Source organism: Petaurus breviceps, unplaced genomic scaffold (genome assembly GCF_028583685.1).
Source record: "Petaurus breviceps papuanus isolate PSGF00001 unplaced genomic scaffold, PetGlider_PUasm1.0 90804, whole genome shotgun sequence".
Lineage (NCBI taxonomy): Eukaryota > Metazoa > Chordata > Mammalia > Diprotodontia > Petauridae > Petaurus > Petaurus breviceps.
The window spans coordinates 5,729,987-5,746,880 of NW_027187348.1; the positions used below are offsets into that span (position 1 = coordinate 5,729,987).

Consider the following 16,894-nt stretch of genomic DNA (forward strand, 5'->3'; position numbering starts at 1 on the left):
TCCTCTCTCTTTTCTTTGCCTTATGGACTTTTCTGATTTTTTTCCTCACTTTTATCCCCCTACTTTTTTTCCTGTCCTTTCTTTTCCGTCCTTTTTCCTCTTCTCTGCCCTGCTTGCCTTTTCTTCTCTCTCCCTCCCCTCCTTCCCTTGGAGTCTTCTTTACTAGTTTTCTTTCCCTCTTCTCCTTTTCCCTTTCAATTCCCTACCTTGTCATTTTACCTCAGTCTCCAAGCATGAATGGGCCTAAATTGCTGTCAGCAAATAAATACGGAGATGGGGGTCTAGAGATAGATCATGTCCCTGACCAGAAAGATGCAGGAGGCCAGGTTCTACCACCAGGGATGCAGCTTTCAGGGGGCACTGTTTCTCAGACTTTCCTGTTTTGGGTCCTAGAAAACCCCTGAAGTTCTGATGATGAGCAGGCATATTAGAAGATAACATACCAAGTGGGTACAGCCAGAGGTTTGCTTTGAGGTACCTGATAGATTCGATCTGCAGCTAGAAATTCTGAAAAGCTGTGCCTCCTGTTCATTCCTGATCGAAGATCAGTCTTTCCAAACAAGCTGGTTTCTTTCTTCTACCTACTGTGGTAGCCTGCTCTGGGAAGCCAAATGAATTAATTCTTGACCATCTACCCACCACAAATCATTAGCTCACTGTGAGCTTTTTTCAAAAGTACCTTAAATTGTTGCTTACATCTCAAAATTCCTTCCCTTGAAATTTCACACTGGATATTCCTTCGGAGACCCAGACAGACAGAATTTGGGGCTTACCATAATCAGCCTTTTCTCCTCTTCCTCTTTCTTCCTGCCCTGCCCACCAAACACATACATACTCATATACTGATATGTCCCCTCTGTGTAGGGGACCCTCCCCCCAACCTAAAACACTCAGGTTTCCTTGTGTACTTGGTTCCACGGCCTGCAGTTGTGATGTTTTCCCTTTATGTACTGCAGGCCCTCGGTCCTGCTTTTTTCTCTGTCCCGTTGAGATGGGCTGCATACTTGATAATAGGGTTGAGGAGGGATACGGGTCAGGTAAAGGAGAGAGGACTGTGGTTGAAGGAGACAGGAGAAATAGCATGTGGACAGGGGCCTCTGTTCCTGAGAAGAGAAGTGGGAGGTAGAGACAAGGAGCTAGACGAATCTTAAGGGAAAGCGGTGAGGAAAGCCAGCCAGGCCTGGGCCCCTCAGGGAGAGAGCCCTGTTCTGCTGCATGCTGCCCAGTCTCTATGGTTCTCAATGTCTGATATTCTTTCTCTCTCATCTTTCTGTTTTTTTCTCCATGTGTTTTTCAGCATGAGAGACAGCACATCCGGAGAGTAAGCACCGGCTGCCTTCTGTGTATTTCTTGTAGTTCCTAGTGCCCTCAAGGGGCCAGCTGAAAGCAGTTCTGGGAACTGGGCTGGGTGGGCTGCCTCTCCCTCTCTGAGACTGGCCTCTTTTGGAAGGCCCTGCCAGGTGATCCTGTTCTGGCCTTAGCCTCAAATGGGGATATATAGTGGGAGTCAAATGCTGCCCGTGCCATAAGACAATCATGTTCTCCCATGCTAACCCTACATTGTGGTTAGACCCAACCCTGGAGAAGACAGTGTCTTCATCCACGTGGCAGAGACCTTCTCGAAGCAAACCTAAGTGCCTGAATAATCCCAGCCATGTGCCTACACTTTCCTATATACTGGCATCACGCCACACCCACAGGCATTAGCTTGTGCCCAGATAGATGCTGATGTGCACACTCTCACAGATGCCTGAGCCCACATCAGAGAACGTCAGAAAGGCATGCCAGCCCTTTTAAAGGAGTCTTCATGTGATTCTATTAGCAGACCCTTGCCCTGGCCCTGCTGCTTTGAACTGGTTTTCTTCATATTCCCCTCTGAGCCTGTTTGATCCTCCCAATCAAGGGGTAACTAGGTGGCACAGTGTACAGAGCGCTGGGCCTGGAGTCAGGAGGTCCTGAGTTCAAATCCAACCTGAGATACTTATTAGCTGTGTGACCCTGGGCAAGTCACTTCATCTCTGTCTGCCTCAATTTCCTCAAATGTAAAATGGGGGTAAAAATAGCACCTATCTCCCAGGATTGTTATGAGGATCAAATGAGATATTTGTAAAGCACTTAGCCTAGTGCCTGGCACATGGTAGGTATTTAAATGCTTGTTCCCTTCCCCTTCTCCACTTAAATGCTACAACTATGATGCTGTTCTTTCTAGAAGGATTCCTTTTGCCTCTCCTTTTTTTCTTGCCTTGCCTTTCTTAGATTTGTCAGCTAACTTCCCCTTTTCAGATTTCTTCCTGAAAGTGGGGGAGACAGTGCCAATATGCCACTTCCAGTACAGTTACCTTGAGGGGTTAGGTGCCGGCACTCAGGGCAGTGCCTAAGGCTTGGGCTACCCTAGATGCCAGGCCAAAGACCTGTTGAGACCGGGTAGGACAAGTGGGTTGGCATTGCTCAGCACAGTGATCTCCAAGAAAGTCACCTCCAAGTCCACTTAGTGATGGTAGGCTGAGCACCAGGAGAGCACCTCTGTCTCCTAGCTCTCCACTCTGGTCTTAGAGTCTCAGAAGTCGGAAGGGCTTTCAGAGGATAGATTTCAAATACTAGATCAGGAATGCCACACCAAAACTAGTGTCTACTTGAAGACATCCAGTGAGAGAGGACCAATTTCATCCTCAACTCCACTTACAAATGGTTTTAATCGTTAGGAAGTTGGTCTTCATATGGAGCTGAAGTCGCCCTCTCCAGTTTGCCACTCAGTACTTGGAGGCCTAGCAGAGCAAATTTAATCCCTCTTCCACATGGTAGCACTACATGGTAGGAGGTACTGGAAGACAGGCCATGCTCTCTCCCCTGCCTCCCATCCAGCTGTGTGTTCTGCAGGCTAAAAAAAATGACCAGTGCCATCAGTTGATCCTTATATGACATGGTTTCTAGTCCTCTCACCATCCTGGTTGCCCTTCTTTGAACATGGCCTAGCTATTCAGTGTTCTTCCTAAAATATGGCTCCCAGAAATTAACAGTGCACTCCAGATGTTATAACCAGAGCAAAAGCATTTCAAGCATATTACTGGGGAAGATAGAGCGTGATGCCATTCTTCTTGATGCCAAAGAACCAGAGCCTTGGGAGAAAAGTAGTAGGACTTGGGAAGGGGAGGGGAGTAGGAAACTGGGTAAGAAAGCATGGAGAAGGTGAGGGGGATAAATGCTTGCTTTCCTGTAAGTTAAACATCTTGGAATGAAGCCTGCCCCAGCCACAGGTCCTCTGTCTTGGAAGAACTGTATGGACTTCCATCACATACCATCCCCTCTCTCCACCCTCCCCCCCCCCCAGGCTCCTGTACAGACATGTAAGACTGTCACCCATTGAGACCTCATCTCAAGGCAGTAGAAAAGTGACCGGAAGGGATAGAGGAAGCAATGACAAATAAAAGATGGAGGAGGAAAATAAACAGGAAGGTGAATTCAGAATGATCAAAAGGAATGATTTAAGGGAAAGGTGTCTTCCATTTTCCCTGTCCCAGTGGACTACACAAGACCCAGCAGGGGCCATAGGCATGCATTCACTGCCTTCTGCAGAGGGCAGTACCAAAGTATTCATACTCCATGAGTATGAATGGCTTCTTTGTGGTGGACATTGCCCCAAAGTGCCTTCTCTTCCTGATGGTGATTTTCATTGAGTGTTCTGACTGCCCTGGAGCCTTCAATTGGCATGTAGTTGGTACCAGAGAACAGTGCCATGGAAAACCTGGAAACTTCTGCTATTCTGAGTCTCAAGTTCCCTAAAAGTACTTGAGTTAGTAGGCAGCTGCCTGCTGCCTACACAGTGTGATTTGAATGGAAGAAGAGATGGTTCTGGAGAAAGTTAAGGGGGAGAGAGCCAGGGGGACTGAAACAGATGGGGTCAGAGGAAGATAACTTGAAAAAACCAACTTAGCAGTGGGCAATAAATCCTAGAAAGGATGGATAGCAAGGACTGTCTAGCCTGTCTGAGATTTCATAAAGCGAGATCTGTTACGTCCTTCCCTAATCAACCCACCCATCCCTTAATCCTGCTTTACTCTGTGTCCCTCCTCTAACTTCCCTGCCTCGTCTTCTCTTATTTCTGACTCTTCTTTTCCTATTACTTTATCACCTCCTTCTTTCTCCCCACACTGCCATTTCTCTAGCTTCTCCGCCTTCCATAGCCTAGTTAGTTGGAAAGCTTCTGTTTATCCACCCAAATTTACTTCTTTCCCAACCCCTCTGCCCCTTCCTCTTGTCAGTGTAAAGAGGGTAAGTACCACTCAGTCCCAGCTCCCCATGTTTATCATAGAGTTAATATTTACCCTGGGCTTACTTCCCCCTCCACTGGCCTTGGGATCCTGCTTACAATGCTCCTCTTCATAAGTAGGGAGGGGGAGGCAAAGGTAGATATATATGGAGGTGCATCCTCCTGAATGTTATCTATTTGGGCGTAACTTGCTCCCACCCCATTACAGCTGGGACAAACGGTGCCATTTACCATATCCCTTAGTGATACTGTAAGACAAGGATTCTTAACCTGCTATCTGTGAACTTCAAAAAAAAATTGATAACTATTTCAAAATAATTGGTTTCCTTTGCAATCCTATATATTTTATTTGGTGCAATTAAAAACATTGTTCTAAGAATGGGTCCATATGATTCAGCAGAGTACCAAACGGGTCCATGACACAAAAAAGGTTAAAGACTCCTACTATAAGGGGATTGTTTGCAGTCTCATGGGTTCTCTAGATTTGAGGTCTGAGGGAAGAGGGAAGAAGTCACCGGCATTTTAGTGACTCTGGGGAGTTGTTACCAAACTCTGCCTTTTTGTCTAGGATGAGAACAGCACAGGGAAAGACATGGTACCCTGAGATGGGTCGTGAAAGAGTAGGGTAGTACTGTGTGTACTTGTTTGTGTGTGTAAATCATATCTCTCAATGTGGTAGGGAAACTATCCACTCAACATTTATTGAACAGGTGTTTATTGAACTCCCAGTGTATACAAAGCAGCCTGGGAGATGCACATATAGCAAGAAACACAGAATCAGAATCAATAGCTTTACAGTAGAAAGGAACTTTGACACGCCATCTAGCCCAACCCTCTTGTTTACAGATGTGGCAGCTGAGGCCCAGAGTGGGGAAGCCACTTGAACAAGGCCATACAGATAGTGAGGGGCAGAGGCAGAATTTGGACTGACATACTTTGACTCCAGTGTTTTTTCACAGTTGCCCCCATTACACTGATTTGTATGTATAAAAACATGATTCCTATCTTTAAGTACCTTACAGTTTAGGACATAAATTTATTGGGTGAATATCAGGGGATTCTGTGTGCAAACACATATTCATACATATGCACATTTGGCGATAGATGTAAGTTATATACGGGTCAGAGTGCGTGTGTGTGTGTGTGTGTGTGTGTGTGTGTGTGTGTGTGTGTGTGTGTAGGATTTAATTTTGCTGACTATCTTCATATTCCCTAATGCCCTATAGGGAACAGGGGAATACTATACTGTCTATTTCTAATACTCCCAGCTAGCTACTGGCCACTGTCACACCCAGTTTGACGGGTGTGGACTCTATCATACCTGAAGCTATTTGACTCAAGAGGGGCTATGAAGGTCAAGGCCTACACAGAACAGGGATGATGCCCAGAGTGCCTGAGGACTGACCTTCTTTCAGTGTCTGCCACTGAATCCCCATAGTGAGCTTGGATCCTCACTATAAGCACTTGTTTGGCACCTGTGTCTAGTGGTAGGTTTCTAGGCTTTTCTACCCTCATTCCTCCCCTTATCCCACAGGTCTGAGCTTTCCTGGCCTCAACTGTCTCCCTTCAGCTGGGCTCAAGCTTTGTTATCTTCCATTTATCTGTGTTTCTATGCAGCATCACCTTGCCTCCCAGGAGGTCAGAGTTCTTAAAGAGAAGCTTCTGGAGAACTTGAAACTAGGGAACCCATCAGTGAGATATGCCAAGAAAACAACACTGTCCTAGGAGTCAGGTGATCAGAATTCTCGTCCTGGTCCTCCCACTAAAATGCTGTGTGACTTTGGGTGGGTCACATGACCTCCCCGAGCCTCAGTGTCCTTATCTGTAATGCAAGGAGACTAGTTGAGGTCCCTCCAGCTTGAAAACCCTAATTCTTTAAAACTCTTTGGAAAGTAGAGATCTTTCTTTCCCCAGGTCCTCTACCTCTTCATTCTTCTTGGTCTGAAATAAGCCTTGATAGATTCCTGACCATCCCAGGGCTCTACTTTCACTGGGAAGCTGGTGGATGGGGTTGGTGGAAGAGTAAACACAGCAAAGGAAGCTCTCAGATGTGAGTCTCAGATTTCGGATTTCATCATCAGAGCAGCATTCTGGTGCCTCCTTCTCCCCTCCCTCCACCTCAAGCTCTGGCCAACAACTTTCCTTTGCAGGAAACATCTGCTGGGGAGGCTGGGCTGGGCCGGGGGTTATTGGAGGACATTGACCAGGACTGTCCCCCAGATCCTGTAACTTTAAGTGTGTGTTTGGGGCTGTGCGTCCTACCCTCCCTCCCTCATACCCTACACAGGCAATTCTAACAAAGAAACTGTTTGCCATTCAACCCCAGAGGGGTGGGGAGGACAGAGGAGAGGGGCTGAAGCTGTTCTTCTTGGTATGTCCAGTAGCAGCTGCCCAGGGTGTGGGAAAGGAGTCACAGCCACTGTACTGGTGCTGGGTGAGGAGACTTCACTGCCCTGCCCTCTGTGTACCTTGGAAGTGACAGGCAGGGACTAAGGATTTGGGAATCCATGGTGGTGCTTTGGATGAGTTGTGAGTCACCCTGTCATAAAGACTGACAATGAACAGTGAGTCACTGGAGGGGCTGGAGCTTTGAACTCTGTAGCATGGCTGTACCGGCTTCTGGTTCTGTCTGTGGAAACTACACCTGGGTGAGCCATCTGGCTGGGTCCCATCCAGTGCAGCCCCGGGAACTCGCTACATGTGTCACACTCTTTGGCTCCCCAGCTTGCTGCTTTGGATCTTTGGTGGGACTCTGAGAATTACAATCCCAACTCACTGGAAGGAAGCACTTCACCATACCTTTTCCAGGGAATCCCCAGGAGTAGAGGTCACCCACTTTGTGAGCGCCAGATGGGAGGCTGACCAGTGAGCTCATCCTGTGACCTACTCTGACCACGTCCTTTTGCCTGGACAGACATTGTGTTGAAAAGGAGCCTGAGTGTGAAGGGAGAGTACGGGACGGTCACTGACCCTTTGCCTTCCAGCCTGAGGTCACTTCTCTGCTGTCAGTCCAAGCAAGACCGATTCTTCGTCCTGTGGACAGTGAGAGAAGGGAGCATCCAGGAGCTGCACACATTAGGGTACCGGATGGGAGGGGAATGATGGACTCTTTGACAGAATCTGGGGTCCTCTGGAGCCTGATGCTGGCTCAGGAAAGCGAGTCTCTGCTGTGTTACCTGCAAAGGCTCAACCGCTTATCTGCAAACTTCGAACACTGGCATTGCCATGAATATGAAGAAATCCCAGCAGTGAGTTTGCAACCTGATTATTTTCTGTCTGCCTCTAGAATAGTTTCAAAATTCTTAGCATTTCTCATTTTGTTGTGTTCTCTGAGAATTTATAGTACTAATAGATAGGGTCCAGGCTTCCCTGCTCTTTGGCCTTTTTAACACATAGGGTGGAGGCCTAGCTAAATTTTGGAAGGAATAGCTCCAGGAATAAAAAGAGGGAAGATTAATGTTCATGTCATTCCCATTGGTGCATAATGCTTGAGGGTAGGGGGAAAAAAAGCTAAATAATTTCTACTGTGCTTCGGCTTCTGGAGCAGTCCATGCCAATAAGCCACACTGGCAGGCTAGTGAAATGAGTGCCCATGTTCAAAATGCTGAATTTTAGTCTTTACCCTTGACTTTTCTTCTGAAACTTAAGAGATCCCTCATACTGAATCTGAATTCCCTATTCCCCTACTCCTTAATCCACAGGATTCTTGGAAAGAGAAGAGAGAAAGAGAAGATAACTCAGTTTACCTGTGGTTTGGGAAATATGTCTGGGCTTTCTGTCCCTCTACAACTGGAGAGGCCTTACTACTCTGATACATTGGAAGTGGAAGGAGCTGGGTATGGGGGTAGATGAAAAGAAATTAAGGTTTTGAGTCCTGCAACAGTTTGGATAACAGTGTTCCTTGGATGGGGGTGGGGGTGGGGGTGAGGATCCACCTGAATTGGGGTTGGAGTACACTGCTAAACTTTGGGTCTCAGGCTGGTGTTTGTCCATTCAGACACAGTCCCACAGAATTTCAGGGCTTGTAGAGCTGGTGAACAGGGAGGTGTCAGTAGGATCCTTTTGGATGTGTCTGTCCCTTCACATAGACAAAGCTTGAGTATCGCTTTCCATCTCTGTCCTGGCCAGAACACTGGACTTAAATAGAAGCAAGTGGGAATTTGATTAAACTTCAGCAAAACATTCTTCACTGTGATGGTGATTAAATGAAGGCTTATGTGGAATTATTCCTGGAGAGTTGTCCCATAGAATCTCTTGAAGTCTTTTTTTTTTTACTGTTCTTTTTTTAAAAATTATTTACTTAGTTTTAGTTTACTACATCCAGTTCCACAATCCCTTGAGTTTCAAATTTTCTCCCCTGCCCTCTCCTTTTCCCTCCTCCCCCTCCCCGCCCCATGGCGGCATGCACTCAAATATAGGATCTACAAATACTTGAAGTCTTTTCTAGCATTTGAATTTAGTGGAATTATGGTGTCCCATTTAGGAACATCAGTATTTTCAGGACAGTTCATCTGGCAGACATCTAACAAAAGACAAACCATTCTAATTAGTTGAATTCCCTGGAGATAATCACCTTCTCTAGAAAGCCTTCACAGAAGCCATCTGGCCAGTGAACTCAGGTCGTCCAGCACCAGGTCAGTCCTAGGTTTGAGCCTTATCTTGGTCATTTAGGCTTTCCTGGAGAAATAACTATTCCATAGTCTCACTGCAGACAGGTGTGCTTGAACACAAAGGAAACTGTGGGAAAGCTTTCAGGGTCCTCAAACAGTCCAGTGCCACAGCTGGAAATGGAACTTAAAGCATAAGCCCTCAGGGCAGTGGTATGAACCTTATATCCTAATGTCAATAAATTATAGAATCAGGATGGAAATGACTTAGATGCATTAGATCGTGATTAGAGCTCTTTGAGAGCAGGAACTTTTAGCCTTTTTTTTTTTTTAATTTTATCCACAGCACTGACCACAATGCCAGGCACATTGTAAGTAGGTGCTGAATAAACGCTTTTTGACTGACTTTTTATCCTTTCCTCTTGCAGGGATATTGTCCTTTGTTAAATCGCACAGTTGCCTGTGTGTTCTCAGGGTTCTTGCCTATGAGAGATTGGGATGTATGCCCCCAGGAGGCAGGAACCATTTTATTTTTATCTTTATATTTAGTGGTCAGCACATACATGGTGTTTAATCAATGTTGTTGATTTCTTGATTGATTAGACTATTTCAGTGTTACATCGAGGGAGACTGGCCACTTAGGTATACTATAATGGTGATACCTTTCATTTATGGGTTGGACTACTTAGCGATTGATGCCCTTTCTAATTTTCAAAGTATGAATCTATGGGATACTTTATCGATATTGGAGTATAAGACAGATCAACACAGCACACAGGAGGGTTGCTATCAAAGGTTCACTCTTGATCTGTTCAGACAAGAAAGACACTAAGAAGGAGTTAATAGTCTTACTTTATTCTAGTCTGGTGTTTTAGAGGGTTTTTGGGAGAACCGGCTCCTACAGCATTCCCTAATCACCCTTCTCACAGGGGTTAGTGAGAAGTGGGGCAGCTACCCCTATATCTCCATGGGGTCAGTGGATACAGGCTTGCACATTCCCCTAAATCCGCTCAAGTGAGGCAAACACAAATTCCCCCCAAGCCTTGATGGGGGCCAATCAAGGCACACAGCATTCCAGCTTGTGCTTTCAACCCTAAGGTTCCCCCAAAGCCTCAACAGGGGCCAGTTGAGGTACACACAGCATTTGTGCATTCCACCCTAAGGTTCTCCATTCACTGATCAATGCCCACCAGCTTTATAGGAGCAACAGACGAAGAAGGCATGTAGCCTCTCACAAGTTTACATCACCTCATCCATGTATCTCACTGTGTAGCTGCAGTCGATATTTACATTATTTATCATTATATAATGCTGTGCAAGCATGTTGGAAATGTTTTGAGCTATAATTGTGGGAACTCATTTCTAATACCTGGGAACAAGAGATTGTTATGGCTATGGATCCTGATAAACTCAACTTTAAGAAATAATAACAAAAATCTACTTTACACACACTGAAGTCCACCTTACTTACATTAAAATTCACCTTATTTACATGGAGTTAGGAGCTAAGGACTGGATCTGTAATTCTGTTTATAGAGTTTTCTTGCAGATGAGAAAACTTCCTTGACCTGTGTAGATTGGTGCCTTCTCTGTTACACTGGGTATTAGAGAGTTAGTTGCCTAGAACACTGGGAAATTAAATGACTTGCCCAGAGTCACACTAGTGTCCTTCTGAAGTAGGACTTGAATTCAGATCTTCCTGACTCTAAAGCCTGTTCTCTATTCACTTTGTCACTGGTGATGAATTGCCCTTTAAAGGAGATTTGGGTTTTGGTATTAGCCAAACAAAAGCTATCTAATTCAAGAGATTGGGAAACTTGAAAAATGATTTAAAACATGGGTGGGGAGCCTATGGTACCTCAAGTGCAGTCCACTGACTGAATCCAAACTTCACAGAACAGCTCTCCTTAATAAAAGGATTTGTTCTGTAAGATTTGGACTCAGTCAAAAGACTGTACCCGAGGATCTAGAGGGCCACGCATGGCCTCTAGGCTTCAGATTCCTCACCCCTGGAAATTTAAGAGCTTCTTCACATCTCAGAAACAGCCACTTTTCTGGTTCCAACCTTTTTTTTTTTTTTAAGATACAGTAACTACATGGAAAAGCCTATCCCTAGTTGGGCATCAGGGCATTTGTCCCTTTCCTACACCTTCCTTTTGGAGCTCCCCCTCCCTTTGGGTAGGGGTGAGAATAAGTATAACTTTGGAAGATAATTTAGGGCTTCCTGTTGCTTTTGGAGGAGTGCTTCATCTCTCTCCTTTCTGTTCATATCACACAGGGCAGGGCTGTGCATAATGTGGGTACACTTGTCCTTGTTAGCTTTCTCTCAATATGGCTCTGGGAGGCAAAGTCTACTACTGTACTCTCTCTTTCTCTCCATCCCACCACCCCTCCCACTCCCTACTAAACCTCCTGCATAACTTGGCCTTGCTGTATATGTTGGATAAAAGCATTTCATCCGCTCCTTCCTAAAATAGGGGAAACTCCTAAAATATACCTTCCCTCTCTGTACTCTGTACCTCTGGCCTCCCCAAGTGCTTTCCCCTCTCATCCCCCTAACCTTAACTGTTTGTCATGCAGGTGTTAAGCCCAACTTACAAGCAGCGAAATGAAGACTTCAGAAAGCTTTTCAAGCAACTTCCTGACACAGAGCGTCTCATCGTTGGTAAGCCAGGGGTGACCACCCCCCCAAAAGGGGCCATTACTCAATCTGCTTTACTACAGAAAGAATACGACCCTAAGCTCTTCCAGATACTAAACTACTTGTACCCTCTTGGAGCAGAAGGTCATTAGGCTAACACTTACAGGTGGCCCATGGGAATTTGGGGGACAGGCTTCCTTATTTTCTGGGGGTGAGATTACCCAGCACCTATACTGGGAGATTAATACAATACATTACAAAACTAGATAAACATTGTTATTATTAATTATTATCAAGCTGTAAACACTTTTACTCACATCATTTCTACCTGGTCTGGATGGAGAGCTAAGGAGGGGGTAATTTGTAAGAAGAAGATTAGAGGGAAAGGTCAGGCAAGGCAATTAACTAGACTTCACTGGGCTCTCTGCTTCTGGCTTTCATGACTTAATGGCTTCTACCTCTGTGAATATTCCCATGGACCTAGGCCCCCTGTCCCCAGTTCTCCTTGCTTAATCAGAGGGCTGTTCAGAACTTTCAAACCCAGGCAGTTACTGCTTCTCCAAATCCTTTGGCGAAGCCTCTCTGACCCTCTTATATGAGTTTCCTCAGCCTGTTAGAGCAGTGTCAGGGAATCACCTCCTGTATTGGGCCACCCCCTAACACTGGCTTCCAATGCCACTAAACTTCCTTTTGCATCTCAGGCATCCTCTCTCCTGTCTGTCTTGTCTTGTACTTTCTCCAGATGGGTCTTCATCTGTGAGATGCTGTACACTTCCTGGGCACCTCTCATTCCTGACCAGTGGTGGGAGGTTCTCAGACCTGGATCATTATTTTCTCAGAGTTGATTAGGGTCCCTTGTGGATAGGGTGGTGCATCCAAACTGTAGTGCCTTGGCAGCTGTTTGCCGGAACTGTTTCCTGCCTCTGACTTCCCCTCTTCTCTCTCCTGCCCTAGATTACTCATGTGCGCTCCAAAGAGACATTCTCCTCCAGGGCCGACTCTACCTCTCTGAAAATTGGATCTGTTTCTACAGCAACATCTTCCGCTGGGAAACTCTGGTAAATACCTAAGGCTCCATTCCCCTTTGGCTGTGGCAGAACAAGACCTCTCTGCCTTGATCCCTGTACTTAACTTCATGCTCTGTCCTGGACCTTAATATAACCATATAAATAAGCACATGTTGAAGAACTACAGGCCCCAAATAAATTGAATTTCCTTTATTTTATCCACTTTCACATTTGTTGAATATGGGAGGGAATATTGTGCATAAGAGGCAAGGAAGGGGAGGGACTTGGAGAAAAATAGATAGGACCTATGAAAATATAGAAGACTGCAGAGAACCTAGAAAGTACATCGGAGGCAAGAGACTTGGGTTCTGGTCCCTATATGTTAATAATTAGCTGTGTCAATTACCAAGGGCCAAATTCTGTTTCCTCATCTTTAAATTGAGAGGATTGAACTAGATGAGTTCCAGTATCCCTCTCATATCTAGATGCCTTGGATAATGAGCTCATTTAGTCTTTCCTAGTGCTATTGCACAACTCTCTGCCAAACTCTACTAATGTCCTTTTTTCCTTCTTGCTTCTTTTCCCATCTTGTGGATACCCCAGCTAACAGTGCGATTGAAAGATATCTGCTCCATGACGAAAGAAAAAACAGCCCGACTCATTCCCAATGCAATCCAGGTTTGCACAGACACTGAAAAGGTAAAGTTATACCATTTCAAAGAGCCCTCTTTACTCGCCTGCTTCCAGCTCTCCCCTGTTACTTCTCTCCCTACCCCTGCATCAATGTTCATATTCCTAATGTTACTATAATGGGACTAGAGAGAGAAGCATTGTGACAGCCTGGAGGCAGGAACAGGAGGCAGAGGAGCTGATAGGTTGGTTTGGGGAGGTGGGGTGCAGGCAAGGGGAGGCAGAGAGCTCTTAGGGCAAGTCAATTGAATCTCTCCAGGGTGGGTCCTACCCAGATACAGCCTTCTCCACCAGGCCGAACTGGATGATTTATATGCAGATTCATTCATCTCGGGTCTTTGGAAAGGTTGCTATGATCAGTGACCTTTGACTAGGCTGTGAAGATTAATGGGGTTAAGAGTGGGGCCAGGCTTCTCCTAAGGCAGCAGTGAGGCCCAAAGATCCCTAGGGGTCTGGTTCACAGCTCTGTTGTTGTCTGGTGAATGATAAGAGGCCCAGGTTTTCTCCCTGTAGTTTGCCATTTTACTCCACCCTTTTGTTCTCCCCAGTCTGAAGTGGAAGAGTTTTGAGAGTAGAAGGAAGTCACATTCTAGATAGTTGTTCTTCATGGATGACTCTGCTGAGAGTCTGGCAGGAAAGGGAGGTTGATTTATAATAGAGATTGGTCATTCTTAGTTATCCAGATTTTAACGGTGGTTTCTTGTTCACATCCTTACCCCTGAACACTTCCCTCCAAAATATACGCATGTGTGTGATATGATGGCCTGGTGACTTTGGATAATGGAGTCCAACAAACATCATTAAGCACCTTTTGTGTTCTAGGCACTGTACTAGTTGCTGGGGATGTAAAGACAGAAGCAAAACACAAGGAATGTATATGGTGTGTGTATGGGGGGGGGGTACATTGTGCAAAATAACTTCAAGAAGGAGAGAACATTGTATTGTCTGTTGCTTGTGCTTGTGTCCTCAGCACTTTAGCCTGGAAGCAGTGGGCATTTGGTAAATGTTTGTCATTCATTCATTCAAGTTGGGAGTTAGTGGTGCTTAACCCATGAGAAGTGGAACTTCCAGTGGTAGAGTGGCCAAGTGGCTGTTCTCCTATTACCTGGTTCTTCTGAACAGGCCAGGCTTTTCCTTTTTTTCTCTCTTGCCAGCACTTTTTTACATCCTTTGGGGCCCGAGATAGGACATATATGATGATGTTCCGGCTCTGGCAGAATGCCCTCCTGGAGAAGGTAAGTGTGGCCTCCCTTCTCGTAGTGCTATATTGGTTGTATAGGCCTCAGTTTCTTCATCTGCACAATAAGAATAATACTTAGCCCTCAGAGAGTTGGCCTTGGAGTCAAGAAAATCTGGGTTCAAGACCCACCTCTGACCCATACTGACTGTGTGACCCTGGACAAATCACTTTTAGTACTCTAGGAAACTCCCAGAGATTATAATTTGTTGAGAAGGTGGTGATCTGCATTGGTAAAGGAAGTTATTCACCTAGAGTTCCCTTAGATGATGAAGTCATAGGTCCAGTAAAAACCAAAACCTAAAAGCAACACTTTCCCTGCCTAACTAAGAGGATTATCTTGAGAATCCCATGCACGTATTTAAATGCTTTGCAAATGGCAGTGTTCAGTCATTTTTTAAGTCATGTCTGACTCTTTTTTGACTCCATTTGAGGTTTTCTTGGCAGAGATACTGGAGTGGTTTGCCATTTGCTTCTCTGGCTTATTTTACAGATGAGGAAACTGAGACAAGCAGGGTTAAATGACTTGCCCAGGTCACACAGCTAAGTAAATGTCTGAGGTCAGATTTGAACTCAGAAAGATCAGTCTTTCTGACTCCAGGTCCAGTGCTCTATCCACTATGTCCCCTAGCAAATGATAAAGCAATATAATCTGCCCTGTTTCATTATGAGACCCACATATAGAGGACTTCTGTTATGATTCTGGCTAACAGAGATTTCTAGAGTAGAAAGAATACTGAACTCAGAGTCAAGAAGGACCTGAGTTTGAGTTTGACTTCTAATATTTTCTAGTCCTGTGAAGATGGGTAAGTTACTTAACCTCTTTGTCCAGGGAATCCTTTGAGAAGCAAATCAAAGCAGCAGTGGGCAGGGACCCAAAGTCTGCTGCATTCAGATTTCACCCCCTCTGAGGCTCCCGGGAACAGAACAGGGAGGGGACTAATGGATTGGAATTCTAAGGAAACAGGTTCCATCTAATTTTGAGAGCAATGCAGCAATTTGGTAGCTTTGATTTTTGTTTTCTTCCATAGGAGTGAGCTCATCACTGAATGTGCTTAAGCAGAAGCTGCCTAGAATCACCTAGAATACCTAGAGGGATATAGAAGATGAAAGTATATTGGTATCTGATTATAGAAGGCCTTGAATTCTAGTCTAAGGGGCTCAGATTGATTTATTCAGTAGGTAATAGGATCTTAGTCAGTAAGCATTATTTAAGCTCTTACTGTGTGCCAGGGGAAGCTAGATGGTGTAGTGGATAGAGCATCAAGCCTGGAGTTAGGAAGATCTGAGTTCAAATTTGGCTTCAGACTCTTAGCTATGTGACCCTAGGCAAGTCACTTAATCCTGTTTGCCTTAGTTTCCTCATCCTGCTCTAAGCATATGATTTCCTTTAGAATACTAGTCCTGATATCAAGAGAGACCTGGCTTTAAATTCCACTTTTAATACTTAACTAGCTGCATGACCTTGGGCAAGTCACTTCCCCAGTCTCATCTCTTTGGGTAGGATGGGGAATAGTACCTACCTTCAAGATTTTGAGGATCAAATGAAGTAATCCATTTTTAAAAGGCTTTTTCAAACCTTAAAAGCCTCATTTAAATATCAATTCTTATTCACCTAGGATCTAACTCTGGCTACTTTTGGCCTGTCCTGACTATATCTATATAGTCATATAGACTGTGTTGTTCTAAGAAGCCTTAAAACTGGGAATAAAAAATTGGTTATTAGACAGTTAATGGAAGAATTTAAATGAGTCTTGAAAGCACTTTCCCCCAAAATCTGAAAAAGGAAGAAGTCAAATCAAGTCAAGTCAAAAGGCATTTATTAATGGCTTAGGTGTGCCAGGCACTGGGCTAAGTACTGGGAATACCAAAACCATCAAGACGCTCCCTACCCTCTAGGACTTATATTTTAATGACCGGGAGGGGAAGAGAGCACAAAAAAAGAATCTGAAAAGCGGTGAAGGTGGGAGTGGGGAAAGGCCTGAAAGAGGAAGTCTAGAGAGCCCTGAGTGGAGCACAGAGAGTGAAAAGATGTGGTTGGTCTGGGCCCTGGAAGTTCTGGGAAGAACCAGTCCATGAGAGGAAGGGGTAGATTGTCTTGTAGAGAGGATCAAGAATGGAGTGAACTTTCAGGATGAGGAGGTTGCTGTGTAGTGGTAGAGAAAGTGCAGAGAGTGTTGACTCTGGAGAGGAATGAAGACATGGCTGGCTTGGGTGCTTTCCTTAGATCAGAAGTCCAGGTAGACCTTGGAGCTGAGGGCTTCAGGCACCTGTCCTAGAGCTCAGGATGAATCCGACCTGGACTCCAGCATGGGGGAGTTATAGATATAGAAGAGCTCACAATTCTTGCCCCTAGAGGAAGTCTTAGTCTTGTGAGAAAGACAGAAACCTACTGGTCCATAGAAAAGGCCAAAGTAAATATACAAGGAAACAAATGAGTACATG

General features: G+C 45.1%; 1 protein-coding gene across 7 annotated transcripts in view; it reads left to right on the forward strand.

The window, feature by feature from the left end:
• Nucleotides 1-16,894, forward strand: part of GRAMD1B (GRAM domain containing 1B) — a 338,159-nt gene that overhangs the window by 292,781 nt on the left and 28,484 nt on the right. For 6 of the 7 annotated variants that reach the window (XM_069070083.1, XM_069070084.1, XM_069070085.1 and 3 more), the window contains 4 exons: nucleotides 11,455-11,539; nucleotides 12,470-12,573; nucleotides 13,126-13,221; nucleotides 14,367-14,447. In XM_069070083.1, coding sequence (XP_068926184.1) covers nucleotides 11,455-11,539; nucleotides 12,470-12,573; nucleotides 13,126-13,221; nucleotides 14,367-14,447 — 366 coding nt within the window. Of the gene's footprint in view, nucleotides 1-5,366; nucleotides 7,516-11,454; nucleotides 11,540-12,469; nucleotides 12,574-13,125; nucleotides 13,222-14,366; nucleotides 14,448-16,894 lie in introns of those variants that run through there. The other variant, XM_069070090.1, reaches the window with a different exon arrangement.